The sequence below is a fragment of the Coenobita brevimanus genome, chromosome 6 (assembly GCF_032717465.1).
Source record: "Coenobita brevimanus isolate Jiangsu-jjx chromosome 6, ASM3271746v2, whole genome shotgun sequence".
NCBI classification, from domain to species: domain Eukaryota; kingdom Metazoa; phylum Arthropoda; class Malacostraca; order Decapoda; family Coenobitidae; genus Coenobita; species Coenobita brevimanus.
The window spans coordinates 54,344,175-54,358,267 of NC_136959.1; the positions used below are offsets into that span (position 1 = coordinate 54,344,175).

At 42.1% G+C, this 14,093-nt stretch overlaps 1 protein-coding gene across 1 annotated transcript in view; it reads right to left on the reverse strand.

The window, feature by feature from the left end:
• Positions 1 to 8,405: 8,405 nt before the first annotated feature.
• The window catches only part of LOC145401271 (uncharacterized), a 68,771-nt gene continuing 63,083 nt past the window's right edge, over positions 8,406 to 14,093 (reverse strand). Inside the window, exon 5 of the mRNA XM_080273601.1 lies at positions 8,406 to 10,945. Coding sequence (XP_080129727.1) covers positions 9,678 to 10,945 — 1,268 coding nt within the window. The 3' untranslated portion in view covers positions 8,406 to 9,677. The remainder of the gene's footprint in view (positions 10,946 to 14,093) is intronic.

Here is a 14,093-nt window from a genome sequence, read left to right on the forward strand (position 1 = left end):
CGGACATCTCAGGGAGCCCCCAGGACCCCGGAGCGAGACCCCTCCCTCCCCGACGAAGGCGACGCCCTTCCTCCACCAGGTGCCTGGGGAGCGCCTCCAGAACCTGTTTGGCCCTAGCCCTGAAGGCCAGACCCCAGTTCCCAGCCCCGACAGTGAGGGGCCCTTCACTACGCCCAGCCAAAGCCCTCGATGAGAGACGACGCCCCTGTGAGCAGTCCCGTGGCCGAGGGACGAAGGGACTCCTGAAGGGACTCCACCTACCCCAGGCCGACGACCGTGAGTCCCCAGGCCTTCCCCCTTCCCCTTTGCCCGATCAATGACATTTCATATAACATGGCTCCCACAGCCTGTGAGTGGGAGGCGAAGACTGTGCAGTGCAAGTGAATATGAAATTCAGTAAAGTGAGGAAAGACACTCGAGATAGTGCATATTCATTCTGTGCGAGCCGAAAGGCAAAGCTCAGTGTCATTATCATAACTCCCTGGCAGTGCACATCCACCTTGTGTAAACCAAGAAATAGAAACCAGTGACCATATATATAACCATCGTGAATCAGGAACCAGAGTCAGTGTCAGAGTAAAGATTCTTGAACTACCTCGTGCACAGTAAAACCTACATTTTGCCTTCTCACTGGGAACGACCCTCCTGTGCAAGGACTGTGAAAGTTGTGTATTGCCTCCTTACCCAGACTAAGACCCCTGTCTATCTAGTATCCTGTGTGATACTCGAAACCCACCTGCCAGCCTATGTATTAACTTTGTTTAGCATATTGTGTAAACTGTCTTCCTGTTCCATGGCAAAAAATTTGTCAATATACGTGTAAGGTTGTTGCCCTGTGTCTTTATGCCCTGTTCCTCTCATAATGTGTCTAAGCTCCGGTCTAGAAAGGAAACCCAGTTGCACCGTAGGCATTCTTAGGGCGGGAAGCCGACCTAAAAACACCTAGTTTAACAGTAGGTTAGGTTGTGATAGGTTAGGTCAGCAGGGGCGAACGATTTGCGACAGACTGACTTTAGAGCGTAATCAACCTGAAGTCCGACATGGTGGATGGAGGCTTGCCAAGGTTTGCGTGTACAACTGGTGGTTTTAAAATTCATTCCTTCAAAACTGCGGCTTTCTGCAACTTTTAATAACAATTACAATGATAATTAGGTTAGAGCTTATAAGAGAAACTTATTTCTACCACCTGAGAAAAACAAACCTTACTATGAAAAACACGAAAAATATGTTAAGAAAAAGTCCTCAGCCACACCAGACACAAAAACTCCATCTTTGGTGTTATACCTTACACATTACTACACCACTACAGTAGATTAGGAAAAGGTTAATGCATGAACACATTTATAGTGTTCACCTCATTTCATTAAATTTCTTCCTCAGAGATGAATAAGGAACGACATTGTAGATACCACAATGTCGGATGTTTAGAACTAACAGACCGTCATGGCAACATGCCGTCATCACCTCGGTATCTAGCCTCACTGAGCTCGTTATTTAGCCTACATAATGGCACTGCATTGGAAATTCCTTACCGTTTTGGAATTTCTTTACTAGTTTGTTGTCCATATAGCCTATCAAGAGCACACGATACATTGGATGCTGTTCGCACTCAAAAATAATTGCAATATTCTCATCGGCTTTAAGATGCCCTTGTAGTTTGCCATTTGCTTCATACACTTCAGTAATATTTATGGTCTCAGGATCTTTTTACATCGACGTAAATTGTATACAAAAACGCACGAGAATATGAATCTGCAATATAAAAAATTAAACTGAGACGGAAGAAGTGTTTCGTAAATGTCTCTTCAACTGACGAGAATACGAGCCTTTACATGCTACTCTTAACTGCACCGAAGTCACAAAGGTAATACTGTAAAATGCATCTGACCCACCTGTATATGCAGAGGCACCAGTTAACAGAGCCAGTCCTCCCACGATCAAGGATACAGGCCATCTGACACGTTATCAGCTTTACGGTGTCACTTACGACTGCACGTGTCCGCCATCTTTTACAACCAATGATCTAACATTAAGGACCGTATTATAGGCGATATTAAAGTCTCGCTAACACCAAGCTTACCATTTTGCGTATTACACCCTAACATCCTTTTGGCACGTTATGTTGCTTTAGTATCAGCCTTTAGTGGCATACAAGAGGATATTGAAATGTAATTGCTAAGAGCTGTTGTAAATCTTCACACGTAGAATACAAACCTAAGTAATGCACTGGCAATGTCATGTGACCACGCATCCTATCAGTCAAAAGTACCCCTTCACGTAAAAACAATATATAATCATAATTCCAGTGTTGTTATAAAATTCCATGGTGAGTTGCTACAGGAATGCTACGTAATGTACGAACATTTTATTAGTTGAACTGGCTGATAAGGTTGTCTTGGGGGTATCAGGTGGGAAGTCTTAAGCGGTAAGTACGATAAGGACTGATAAACACTCAATTAAAAGTACAAATTTTCACCTGTGTCGCGAGACCTCAGCTGTATGAGAACCGCGCGTGCATGCTTCTTCTTGTTCTGCATGGAGAAAACTTCAAATTAAATCACTGTCGTATCCATACTGTTGGAGGTTTTTCATCCGACAGAACTGGCCCACCACCACAACTTTACTACATTACATTATGTCATGGTTGCATAAAATCTGAAGCTTATGGATAGGAATGCCTCCTTGATTAGTAGTTAAATCGACCCTCCAATTTGGCTCTTGACAATCAACCAAAATAAATGGGATCATGACCTTTGTCCAATGAGAACATTCGCATTATAATCAGCCAGCATCTTCAATACAGTATTCAATAGGCTGTTACCCCTTGCCTTGCTGCATTACCTACCACCATCCCTGCTTGTTCTGCCACCTTTCCCTCAACATCAAACTTCCAAACCTGTGATTTATACAGTAGCCTACCATCTGCTAATGCCGCCCCTCACATAACACCCATCTTCAAAGGGTGTATTCATCCATCCCATGCTTTTCTGCTCATTTCACCCAGTTTTGTTCCCTCCCCCCCTTATTACACCTTATTAATTTGAATACAATACCCATCTACACAGGACACTGACGAGGAACCTACATGTGGTGATGATGTGTACCCTGGGCGAAGCAATGCAGCTGCAGCATCCACCTGAAAGCGCCTTGCACCTTGCTGTGGGGAGGGACCCTGGTCTTATTGATACCCTTGCAACAACCTAACTTTATTTCCTACCAAACACTGTTTGTATCAGTTTTGTGTATAAAGCCTCCACAATGCTTGCATGCGTCGGCCTTGGCGGCTCTCCATGCTGCTTGATCTCTGGCAGTCTCCCTGTCTCCCTTATTCCTGAGGTCACACTCAATGATCTCATCCCAAGTCTTTTTTGGTCTGCCCCTAGCAAACCTTACCCCAAACATTCACAATTCTCACTTTCTGCACCCAATTGTCATCCCTCATTCTCTCCACATGCCCAAACCATCACAATCTGCCTCTCCTCATCACAACACCAGTACACTCAAGTCCCATCCTTCCTCTTAATTCTTCCATCATAAACCTAACCCCCTTAGGCCCCACATTCAAGGATGCACTGCACATCCACCTGATCACTGTCATTTCTATATGCTTGGGCCTCCGAATATCATTTTCCTTTACTGCTCACAACTCACCACCATACAGCATTACACAAGGCATGCCACATACAGTAAAAGTCCTCTCATTTGGCATCTTCAGGACCAAGCAGGTGCCGAAAGAGCAGAAACTGCCAAAAACCAGCCAAAAACTTTTAGCAGTCATGGTCGGTCACCCCAATGCAATCATAGTGTCTAGCAAGTATTACTGCTAAACCCTAGGCACTGAATCAGCCTTCTGTTTCATAAGGTCATATATAGTGGAAGAGCTCACACTGAAATCTCCTATTATCTTCTTCCTATGAACACCCGCCTCCAATTTTTTCAATAATTCAATCTTCTTGGTGATAGTCAGCATCTTATAGATGCATTTTTTCACAACACCAGTAGACTTTCCACTAGTAATGGCCATAGCACAACATGAGAACAAGAGGATGACCGTAAAATAGCACAACAAAGTTTCCAACATTCGAAAGGTCCCGCTCACAAAGCCTGACACTCACGAGTCATGATGGCCAATGCCGCATGCAATGTTGGCGCTAAGCTCAACTTTAAAACGCGATAAGCTGTATGTGAACTGTTCAACCTTTCGCACTAAATTGGACTTCAAAACACACTAGATATAGAAGAAAATCTAATATTTATCGGCACTAATTATATTTGTGGTAGGTGGTGGCGACCATCATCCACTCACTTGATATAGTGCTGCCTACTTCCTTAGCTGTTATCATTCTTTTTCTGTGCCTGCCCTCCTCTCTTCCTATTTCTCCCATCTTTCCTGTCACTTCTTATTGCTTTTCTTTCTTTTACAGGTGGCTTGACATTGAGTGACAAGCCAAATGGTTTCCTGTAAGCCAAGAAACCATTTACAACGCTGGGTGGTAACCATATAACCAAACCATACGTGCTACCTACGTGTCAACAAGTGGGTTGGTGGAGGGTTAGTGCCTCTCCCTGTAAAACAACTAACTCAGTGTCAAATGGCCACCCTTTACGGGATTATGGTGTCTGGCAATAGATAGATAGATAGATAGACTAATTATATGAAAAGTGCAAAATTATTAGCTATGAAAGGCATTAGATCTAGCGCCAAACTGGCTGATCGGTTCAGCATATGTGTGAGAAGAGCAAAGAACTTTCATAATGGTACTATTTATGAAAACTGCCGAAAGACTGGAAATACCGTAAGACCAGATCTAGAATGAGAGGACTTTAGTGTACAAAGATCCCTTAGCACGGAGGGACAGCTCTCTCACTGTCAGGAGAGGCAACAGCTCCCTAAATTTCTTCCAACCACTCCTCACTCTAGCCTCACTTCCAGCTTTTAACATGTCTCCCAAGTGACAAAATATCTACACACTCAAGAGACTCACCAGTAAGATCAATCCTATCACGCCTGATGTCTCCACATGCTTTCCTCGACACACCATACACATGAAATCAGCACTATCACACAATCTACCTCTAATAACACTAAATCTCTTATGCACCCACTTATCACAAACACTGCACAAGATAGAATTACTGTACTTCCAATGCCCTTGTGGCAAATTGCACATGATCATTCTTGCTCACTGACAGTACTGCTGTCAACCTAGATACCATAACATTTGTTTTATCAGCATATACTCTCAAACCCCTGCACCCCATACCATCTCTCTTCCTAAATGTTTCCTCAGTCTTCTCTTCATTCTTTGCAATCAACACCAAATCATTGGCATGAATCTCCCACAAGAATCCATTTCTGAAGTCATGTGAGAGGGCTTCAAGCACCATGATAAACAGTAAGGGGCTCAAGACTGACCCCTGATGCACACCATTCACCTGTATTCGAGCAACCACATATATAGCCATAACCACTCTAACCAGCCCTCCTTGATCCCAAGCTTTCTCATTGCCCATTTCACCACCTCCCTAGGGACTGTGTCAAAGGCCTTCTCCAAATCAACAAAATGTGCAGATCCTCTCTTTCCTATATATTTTTCCTGAAGTTGTCAAACAATGAATATGGCATCAGTGATCCCTCTGCCTGGCATGAACCCAAACTGCTCTCATCAATATGCACTCGACAAAATTTCCAAAATTTATTTGCTTCATTATCATTCTTTTTCTGTGCCTGCCCCCCTCTCTTCCTATTTCTCCCATCTTTCCTATCACTTCTTAATGCTTTTCTTTCTTTTACAGGTGGCTTTACCTTGAGTGACAAGCCAAAAGGTTTCCTCTAAGTCAAGAAACCATTTACAACGCTGGGTGGTAACCATATAACCAAACTATACGTGCTCCCTGTGTGTCAACAAGTGGGTTGGTGGAGGGTTAGTGCCCCTCCCAGTAAAACAAATAACTCAAAGTCAAATGGCCACCCCTTATGGGATTATGGTGTCTGGCAATAGATAGATAGATATTTGCTTCTAGTTCACTCACTTTAACTCCACTACTTTGTTAACATTTATCTGCCATTGCATCACCTCCACTTTCAGTCTTTAACACTGAGTATTCCTCTCTCCTTTTTACCCTCTTAAGCTTATATAAGCTACCATCACATACATATGGTCCAACAACTTTTTGTATCGTCCTGACCCTCATTCCCACCTGTGGTCACATGTATAAATAAACATCAGAATGACATTTTTAGTTTTATGGTGTAACATTACATGGTAAAATTACAAATGTGAAAATTATCCAGAATGTTTCCCAAATATTTTCCAGTCCACCAACAAAACTAGCAATCATCATTACTATCTTAATCCCTATTCTCACTGAAAGATGGGGTGAAGTAGGATCCACAAACAAGGAAGGAGAAAGTATTTAAGTGGGGGTAATTATCAACAACATGCCCAGTGAAATGGGATGTACAATCGATTCGTTCACCCATTGCTCAGACCCTCAAAGGCAAGCTCCATCTCACCAGCTTTACCATTTGGATATTTTGTTTTCGTCATTATAGATGCTCTTCACACATAACTCCTACATAATCATTCAACAGACTCTCAAGTTACAAAAAAGTGTGCAAAGTCCCTGACCTATGCTTCTCCATATATGTCGTCCAACCAACTCTACCTGGGTAATATCATAAGTCTACCATAATAATGTATTTTCCTATCTTTTTCTAACTCTTGACCGATCCACTACATGCTTGCCTTCCCTCCAATACTATTTAACCATTAACAGAAGAAAATGTTTGCCCAAAGAATTACATACCCATTCCTAAATGATCCTCTCTCTCTAACCATGTACTGCATCCACTATCTTTCATCTATTGTGGAACTTCATCTACCAATGCTTTGGCAAACATACTACCTTAACCTCCTTCCATTTTTGACATCCTCCTCATCATCATCATCTAATCCTGTGTTGCCCCGTGAGGATCATAGGAGTTCAGGGTTTGGCAAGTTGGTCCTGACATTTAAGATGAGAGTGACCAACCTCACTCATCCCTGAGTGGCATTATGTGAGCAATAAACCCCAGCCATCCCTTGGATATTAATGTGCACCAGATCAATCTAATTAGACACTTCACCAGATCCAGTTTCGGAAATCTGCCACCAGGCTCACGGCCATTGCACAGCTCTGATGCGAGGTAGGCACTGAACAAGTAGCCAGTGCTTAATTTCTTTTTAATTTAGAAACATAGTAAAATGCTCCAAAACATATTTCACTCATCAAATTACTCAGTTGGCATGATATGCTACTGTAAGCATAACACAGAGATGAAACCTAAGTAATTTTACTAGAACCATCCATAAAGCATGATAACAGTGATTAAAATATTTGTCATTCGCTAGTATCCACAAAAGAAAATAGATATGACGCTGCAGATTTGGCAGCACCTTTCAATATGCTGCCCTGCCTGACATGCTGCTCTCTGGTGCCTGCCCTTTTTCACTACCCGTTTGAACTTTTCCTTGTTGTACCCCGAATATAGTACACCTCTTTCTTTGAGAAACTCTTGTAATTCTGGAATGGTTCATTCTTTTAAATGTTCCCCTGACTCCATTGCACAGTTTAGTAAGTGTACTACACCCAACTCCTCCCTGCACTCAGCTGTGGTTAAAGTGTTGTACCGCGCTGCCGTTTTGTTTTGTTTAATATGGCTGATTCACTAACTATACATTAGTTAAGTACATAATTTTCAGTGGAACACCTTACTTCTTTGAAGCATGCTAAAACACACACATCAGAAGTCCTGAAGGTAATCTCCATTTACTAACTGCCCCCAGTTTATTCATGCAGTAGACCCTAGTTATCCATGGGGGTTAGGTTCCAGAGACCCCCGCGGAAGGCAAATTCCGCAGATACTGAAGTCATCATCACAAAATGGCATATTATTTCCACATAAGCTAAGCACATCCCTTGAAAAATAAAAACATACTTTAAAATATTACAAATACACATTAACACTCACCAAAATACTGTGTGAGCTCTTCATAACGTTACAATGATGACAACTGCTGTATGATGATGATGATTGCAGTATGATAACAACGATGATTGTAGTGCAGTTCCTACAGTGCCAACATGGTGAGGCAATGAGATGTGTGGTGGCATTGTAGGTAAGCTGTGAGTCTAGTCTGACCCTTTTCTCTGCCAATTATAACACCTTACGCTCTCTCTTTGGCTTACTGTAGAATGAATGCTTTTATCCTTTACTTGTTTCTTGGGAGCCATTTTTCACTTACACAATGAAAGTACAGCAGAGTTGTATACACAAGAAGGGCGACGATGACATAAATATTGAATTGACTGGTGTTTACAATGAGACTGGCGGAGTGGCAGGAATGCCCGCAGATGCGGTTATGCTAACTGTAGCAACAAAAGAAGTGCATGCTGTGCACCGATTTCAAATTAATTTACAGTGTATAATACAGTATTCAAATAAGTTTGATCTGCGGATGCTTAAATCCGCGTATGCAAATTCTGTGGATAACTTGGGTCTACTGTATATGTAAATAGACAACACACTATTTTAGTCCCCAAGCTAAGATTCTCTGAAAGCCTGGTTATTCTTTCTTTACAGGTACATATATGCACTTGACTGAATAGGAAAAAAGACTCCTATAAATTGCAACATAATTATTAAGTTAGTATTAGGCACAGTTTTACAGGTCTTTAAAACCCTGCAAAAATATTTAATCGAGGCTGGGCGACGCTGGACCACCTGGTGGCAGACCTCTGAAACAGGGTTTGGTGAAGCCTCTAATTTGGAGCACCTTAATTAACCACTAAATCATCAGGTGCCATGATTTGGTTATATGGTTACCACCCAGCATAGTAAGTGGTTTCCTGGTGTACAGGAAACCATTGGGCTTGTCACTCAGTGTAGAGTCACCCATAGGCAGAAGGAAGAGGAAAGAATGAAGGAAGAGACGAAAGGGCAGATACAAGAGCAGCACTACATCGAGTGGGTGGATGGTGAGTGCCCCTACCCACCATTTTTGACAAGTAACCATCCATTTACTCGATGTAGTGCTGCTCTCAGGTGTCTGCCCTTTCCTCTCCTCATTCTTTTCCTTCCTTCCTCTTCTGTCTTTCTTTATTTCATTCTTTCCTCGTCCTTCTGCCTACGGGTGACTTACTCCCTCTTTTGTCTTTCTTTCCTCTTCTTCTGCCTATGAGTGACTCTACACTCAGTGACAAGCCAAATGGTTCCCTGAACACAAGGAAACCGTTTACTATGCTGGATGGTAACCATTTAACCAAATTATGGTGCCTGATGGTTTAGTGGGTAATTGCGGAGCTCCAATCGGACTGAGCCGGTGTGGATTTCTATCCATGGGGTGGTTGGGGTTATTGCTCATGTAATGCCACTCAGGGATGAGTGAGGCTGGTCACTCTCATCTTAAATGTCAGGACCAACTTGCATAGCTCCGGGAAACGTAGGATTGGATGATGGATGGATGGATAGAATACAGTACAATATCATTGTCCCTAAAATTTTAACTTGCTAATTTATGATACATCTATTTCTCAACCTTTTTAGATGGACACTTTATACATCATTTTCACAGCTGCCTATGCTATCCCCTACACGTCACTTACCTATAGTATACCTCTATTTACTTATCTACCTACCCTTGAGCCTCCCTCTCAGCCTTTCTCTGATAATATCTCTGCAGTGCTTGCTCAAACTTTTCACCCACAGTTCTCTTGGTGAAGAGCTTTCGGATTCTCTCCATTCTCTTCTCCTTTTCCTCTACATCTGATTCTTTCTTCACCACTGTTCCATCTTTTTGCACTTTCATTTCTTTTTCAGTCACCTCTGCCTCATCTTCCTTCTTTTTCTCATCCTCACTGTTCTTAGATTCACAGGACTTTTCTTTAGCCTCAATTGACGTATTGTTTGTGTCTGGGGATTTTGGTTCTTGTTTGATTTTTGTTTCCTCTGGGCTTCTTGAATGGCTGTTTTTAGCTTTCATATCCTCTGACCTACTTCTCAGACTTCTCACCATATCTGGCTTCTTATCATAATTCTCTTGCTCCCTCTTCCTGCGGTCTGGGGAGCGGTTTCTCTCTCTATCCTTTTCAACCTCCTTCCCTCTACCTCCTTCCTTATCATGTTCTCTGCTTTTATCTCTAGCTCTCTCTCTACTTCTGTCCTTTCCTCTACCTCTATCCCTACTTCTACTTTTGTCTCTCCCTCTGTTTCTGTCCTTGCTGCCACTTCTATTCCTACCTCTGTTTCTCTCCCTACTCCTACTTATATTTCTACCTCTGTTTCTTTCCCTGCTCCTGCTTCTGTCTCTGCCTCTATTCCTCTCCCGACTTCTGCTTCTGTCCCTTCCTCTGTTTCTTTCCCTACTTCTGCTCCTGTCTCTACCTCTATTTCTTTCCCTACTTCGGTCTCTACCTCGGTGCCTATCCCTATCTCTGTGTCTCTCCCTGCTCCTGTCTCTCTCTCTCTCCTTTTCCCTCTCACTGTCTCTCCCTTTAGATTCCTCATTTTTCTTTTCCTCCATGACCTTGTACTTTTCCTTTCTATCCCTGTATGTTTCTCCCTTCCCTTCATTTTCAGAATCTGAGCTGGAGGGGTCTTGCCTAGTTTCCTCACTCTTCCTCCTCTTTTTGCTGGGAGACACTTGCCGTTCTGGAGATTCACTCAAGTCCCTCTGTGTGCGGTAGTTCTTAGGTTTCCTTACTTCTCCCTTCTTTTCCTCTGTTTTATCTCCATTTTCCTCTCTTTCATCTGTTGTCTTCACTTCAGCTTTTTTACTTTCTCCTCCTCCACCATCTCCTTCATCTTCACTCTTCGGCTCTGCCTTTATATTCCCAACTTTTTGCTGGAACAAGTGGTTGTAAAAGACACCAAAGTTCTTGTGCTTCATTACATCCATTTGTTCTGCAAGAAAAAGTGTTCATTGAAAGTTAACATTAGGTACCTGGCATTAAAAATAAATATGAAACAATGATTTTGTTTAGCTCTTATACTGATTTTCAAAACCCCTGGCATCTTACTGATAAAATATTTCCACAAAATTCAAAAGGGATAAGTTGCAAGACCATCCTTAAAACTGCAAAATCTGTGAAAACTGAAAACCCACAATCTTCGACTTACATACATTTGAGTTCCAAACAGTCAAATTAAAAAAAAAAGTAAATACAGTCATCCCTTAACATCCATGGGGGTTAGGTAATAGAGACGCCCACGAATGTTAAAAATCCACGGATATCTGCTGCCCCCCCTTAAAAACACCTCTGGACCCCCCATTTCCTTATATAACTAAAGGAAAACCCTATGTGCATGTTTACAACCACTTTACTTAATACAAGAACACTAAACAATTACTTTATTTAATACAAGAACACTAAAAGTTAAAAATAAAGAATAGTGTACTGCTGCATGGCCTCTCTTGACTACTGTGCTCATCCCAGCTCCCTCCAAAAGATAGAGTGTTACAGTATATTTCATTCACTGGATAATGCCATTACTGTACTAAAACAGCCACGAACTGTGCCTGGGATACTGTTACAGTGTCAGCAGAGTTCAATGTTTTTTTTTTTTTTTTTTTTTTTTTTTTCTGTAGCCATCCGCGGATATTTAAAACCGTGTATGTTAAAACCGCGGATGTTAAGGGATGACTGTGAGAAAGAAGAAACTTATTTGCAAGAAGATATTATTTTATAGTCAGTCTTCACTATAAATCTGGGATGTGGTCTAAAATATCATGGTTTACCCCATAAAACTGGGACTGCAAACTATGGGAAGCAACAAATCAGTTTTATAAGTAACAAAGGAATTTTAACAATTTTCTGCAATTTATTGTGGACTGACAAGAGAAAAGAATGTAAAAATAAAAGTCTGAGAGGAGCATGTGGAGTTACAAGGAGAGACAGACTGATAACTGAGGAAGTGAAGGAGCATTGTGGTGTGGATGTGGATGTGACAGAAAGAGTTTAGAGAAATACACTTAGGTGGTTTGGCCATATCGAGAGAATGGAGAGTAAGAGATTAACAAAGAGAATGTATGTGAGGTGAAGGGGGGAAGAAGGAGGGGGAGACCAAGGATGAGATGGACGGATGGAGTGGAGGTATATCTGCTGGGCAGTAGACTGTACCATCAGTCGAGCAGGGTGGTACTCCCAAGGTGGATGGAAAGTTTGTGACAGGGAGAGCTTTAGCTCCTGTTTCATCAGCCCTCGGGACTAGCTCCTGATCATCCCCCTTTGCTGAACTTTTTCTGTGAGTCAGTAACACAGAGTAGGCCAGAATCCTCTTCAATACAAGTTCCTCTAACTGCCAATGCCAAACTACATGCATGTTACACATTACACTTCTCATTCAAAATTTAAAAGGAATGTGGCATCAATTCACCAAGCCTCTGAGTCTGGGGGGGGGAGAGGGGGGACCATCAAAACCCCAACCATCTGCCCCTCTCCCAGTGAAAACCAAGCAAGATGCCTGGAACCACTCATTTTGTCTTCATTTCCACAACATTCGCAGCCTTTCCTCTTTCTGCTGAACACCACCTCTCCTCCTCTAAACCCCACCTTCTCTTCCTAACCAAGACTCGACTGTTTGAGGTGATTGACAGCAAACCCCTTTCTGTATCCTCCTACTTTCTCTATAGGCCACTCATTTCAAAGCCAAAGGTGGCTGTTGTTTATACAATATGTACACAACGACATATCTTGCTCTTGTGTTCCTGAACTTGAATCTTCTGAATTCTCTACTCTCTGGCTTCAGCTATCCTGTCATTCTCTGACTAAATGTATCTGTACTGCTTACTTATCCCCTTCTTCTACTGACTGAAAAATTCTTCGACTATCTTACTTCAATGATGGAACACATCCTATAAATTTCTCTTTTCTCTGAAATCTCCATTCTTGATTTCAATGTTCACCACCACTTTTGGCTCACCTCTCCTTTCACTGATCCACCTGATGAACAAGCCTACATATTTTCTATTCTTAATGACCTAGAGCAGCTTATGCAGCACCCTACCTGTATCCCTGACCACCTTGGAGAGAGTTCCAACATACTCAACCTCTTACTTACTACTAATCCTTCTGCTTACACTATTAATCTTTCCTCTCCGTTGCACTCCTCCAATCACAAACTTATCACCTTAACCTGTCGCATCACTCCAGTGAGGCCTATAGACCCTCCGAAGAAGTGTCAGTTGTGGCACTTTGCAGCTGCTAATTGAGGCCCTCAGGCAGTACTTCCTTGATCTTCCCTGAATAATTATTGCTTCTACGGCCAAGAGCCACCTGTGTGTGCCTTGTGCATTACGGAGGTTGTTCTCTTGGGCATGGAAGCATATATTCCTTTCTCATATCATGTGACTAAAAAAAAAAAAAAAAGTTTAATCACACTTGTTCTAATGCTGTCCACAACAAGAAGGCCTATAAAAGGTACTGGAGCCAACTCACCCCTGAATCTCATCTTTTATGTTTCTGTCCGGAATAGTGCTAAGTCTGTTCTTTGCGCTGCTAAATATAATCTCATTCGTATTAAATGCTCTAAACTCTAAGACTCAAATTCTTCCCGCTCCTTCTGACAACCTTGCCAAAAACCTTTCTAACAACTTTACTTCATCATCCTTCCCTCCTCTTTTCTACTCTGATGGCTCTGTAGCTATTTCTTTTACTTATGAAGCAGAACTCTTCGCCCAGCTTTCTCCTTCAATTCCACCTTAGACAATGCCAGTGCTATTCCTCCTCTGATTTCTCATGGCTGACATTAAAATTTCTTCAATTGATGTATTTTCTGCCAAGACTGGCGTCAACACTATAGTCGCAGCACACGACTCTGAGGATGTCATTATCATACTCTGGCAACCTACCGTTCAAAAGTGCATCCGATTTCGTATCACATTATACATGAATCATGTTATTATGCACAATTATACAAGAATGTTAGTATACACGATATATTATACACGAATCATGTGAGTCTCATATTATACACAAAATCATACACACTTTTGAATGGTAGGTTACCAGGGCACGATAATAACCACCTCAGAGTCGTGCGCCGCGACTAT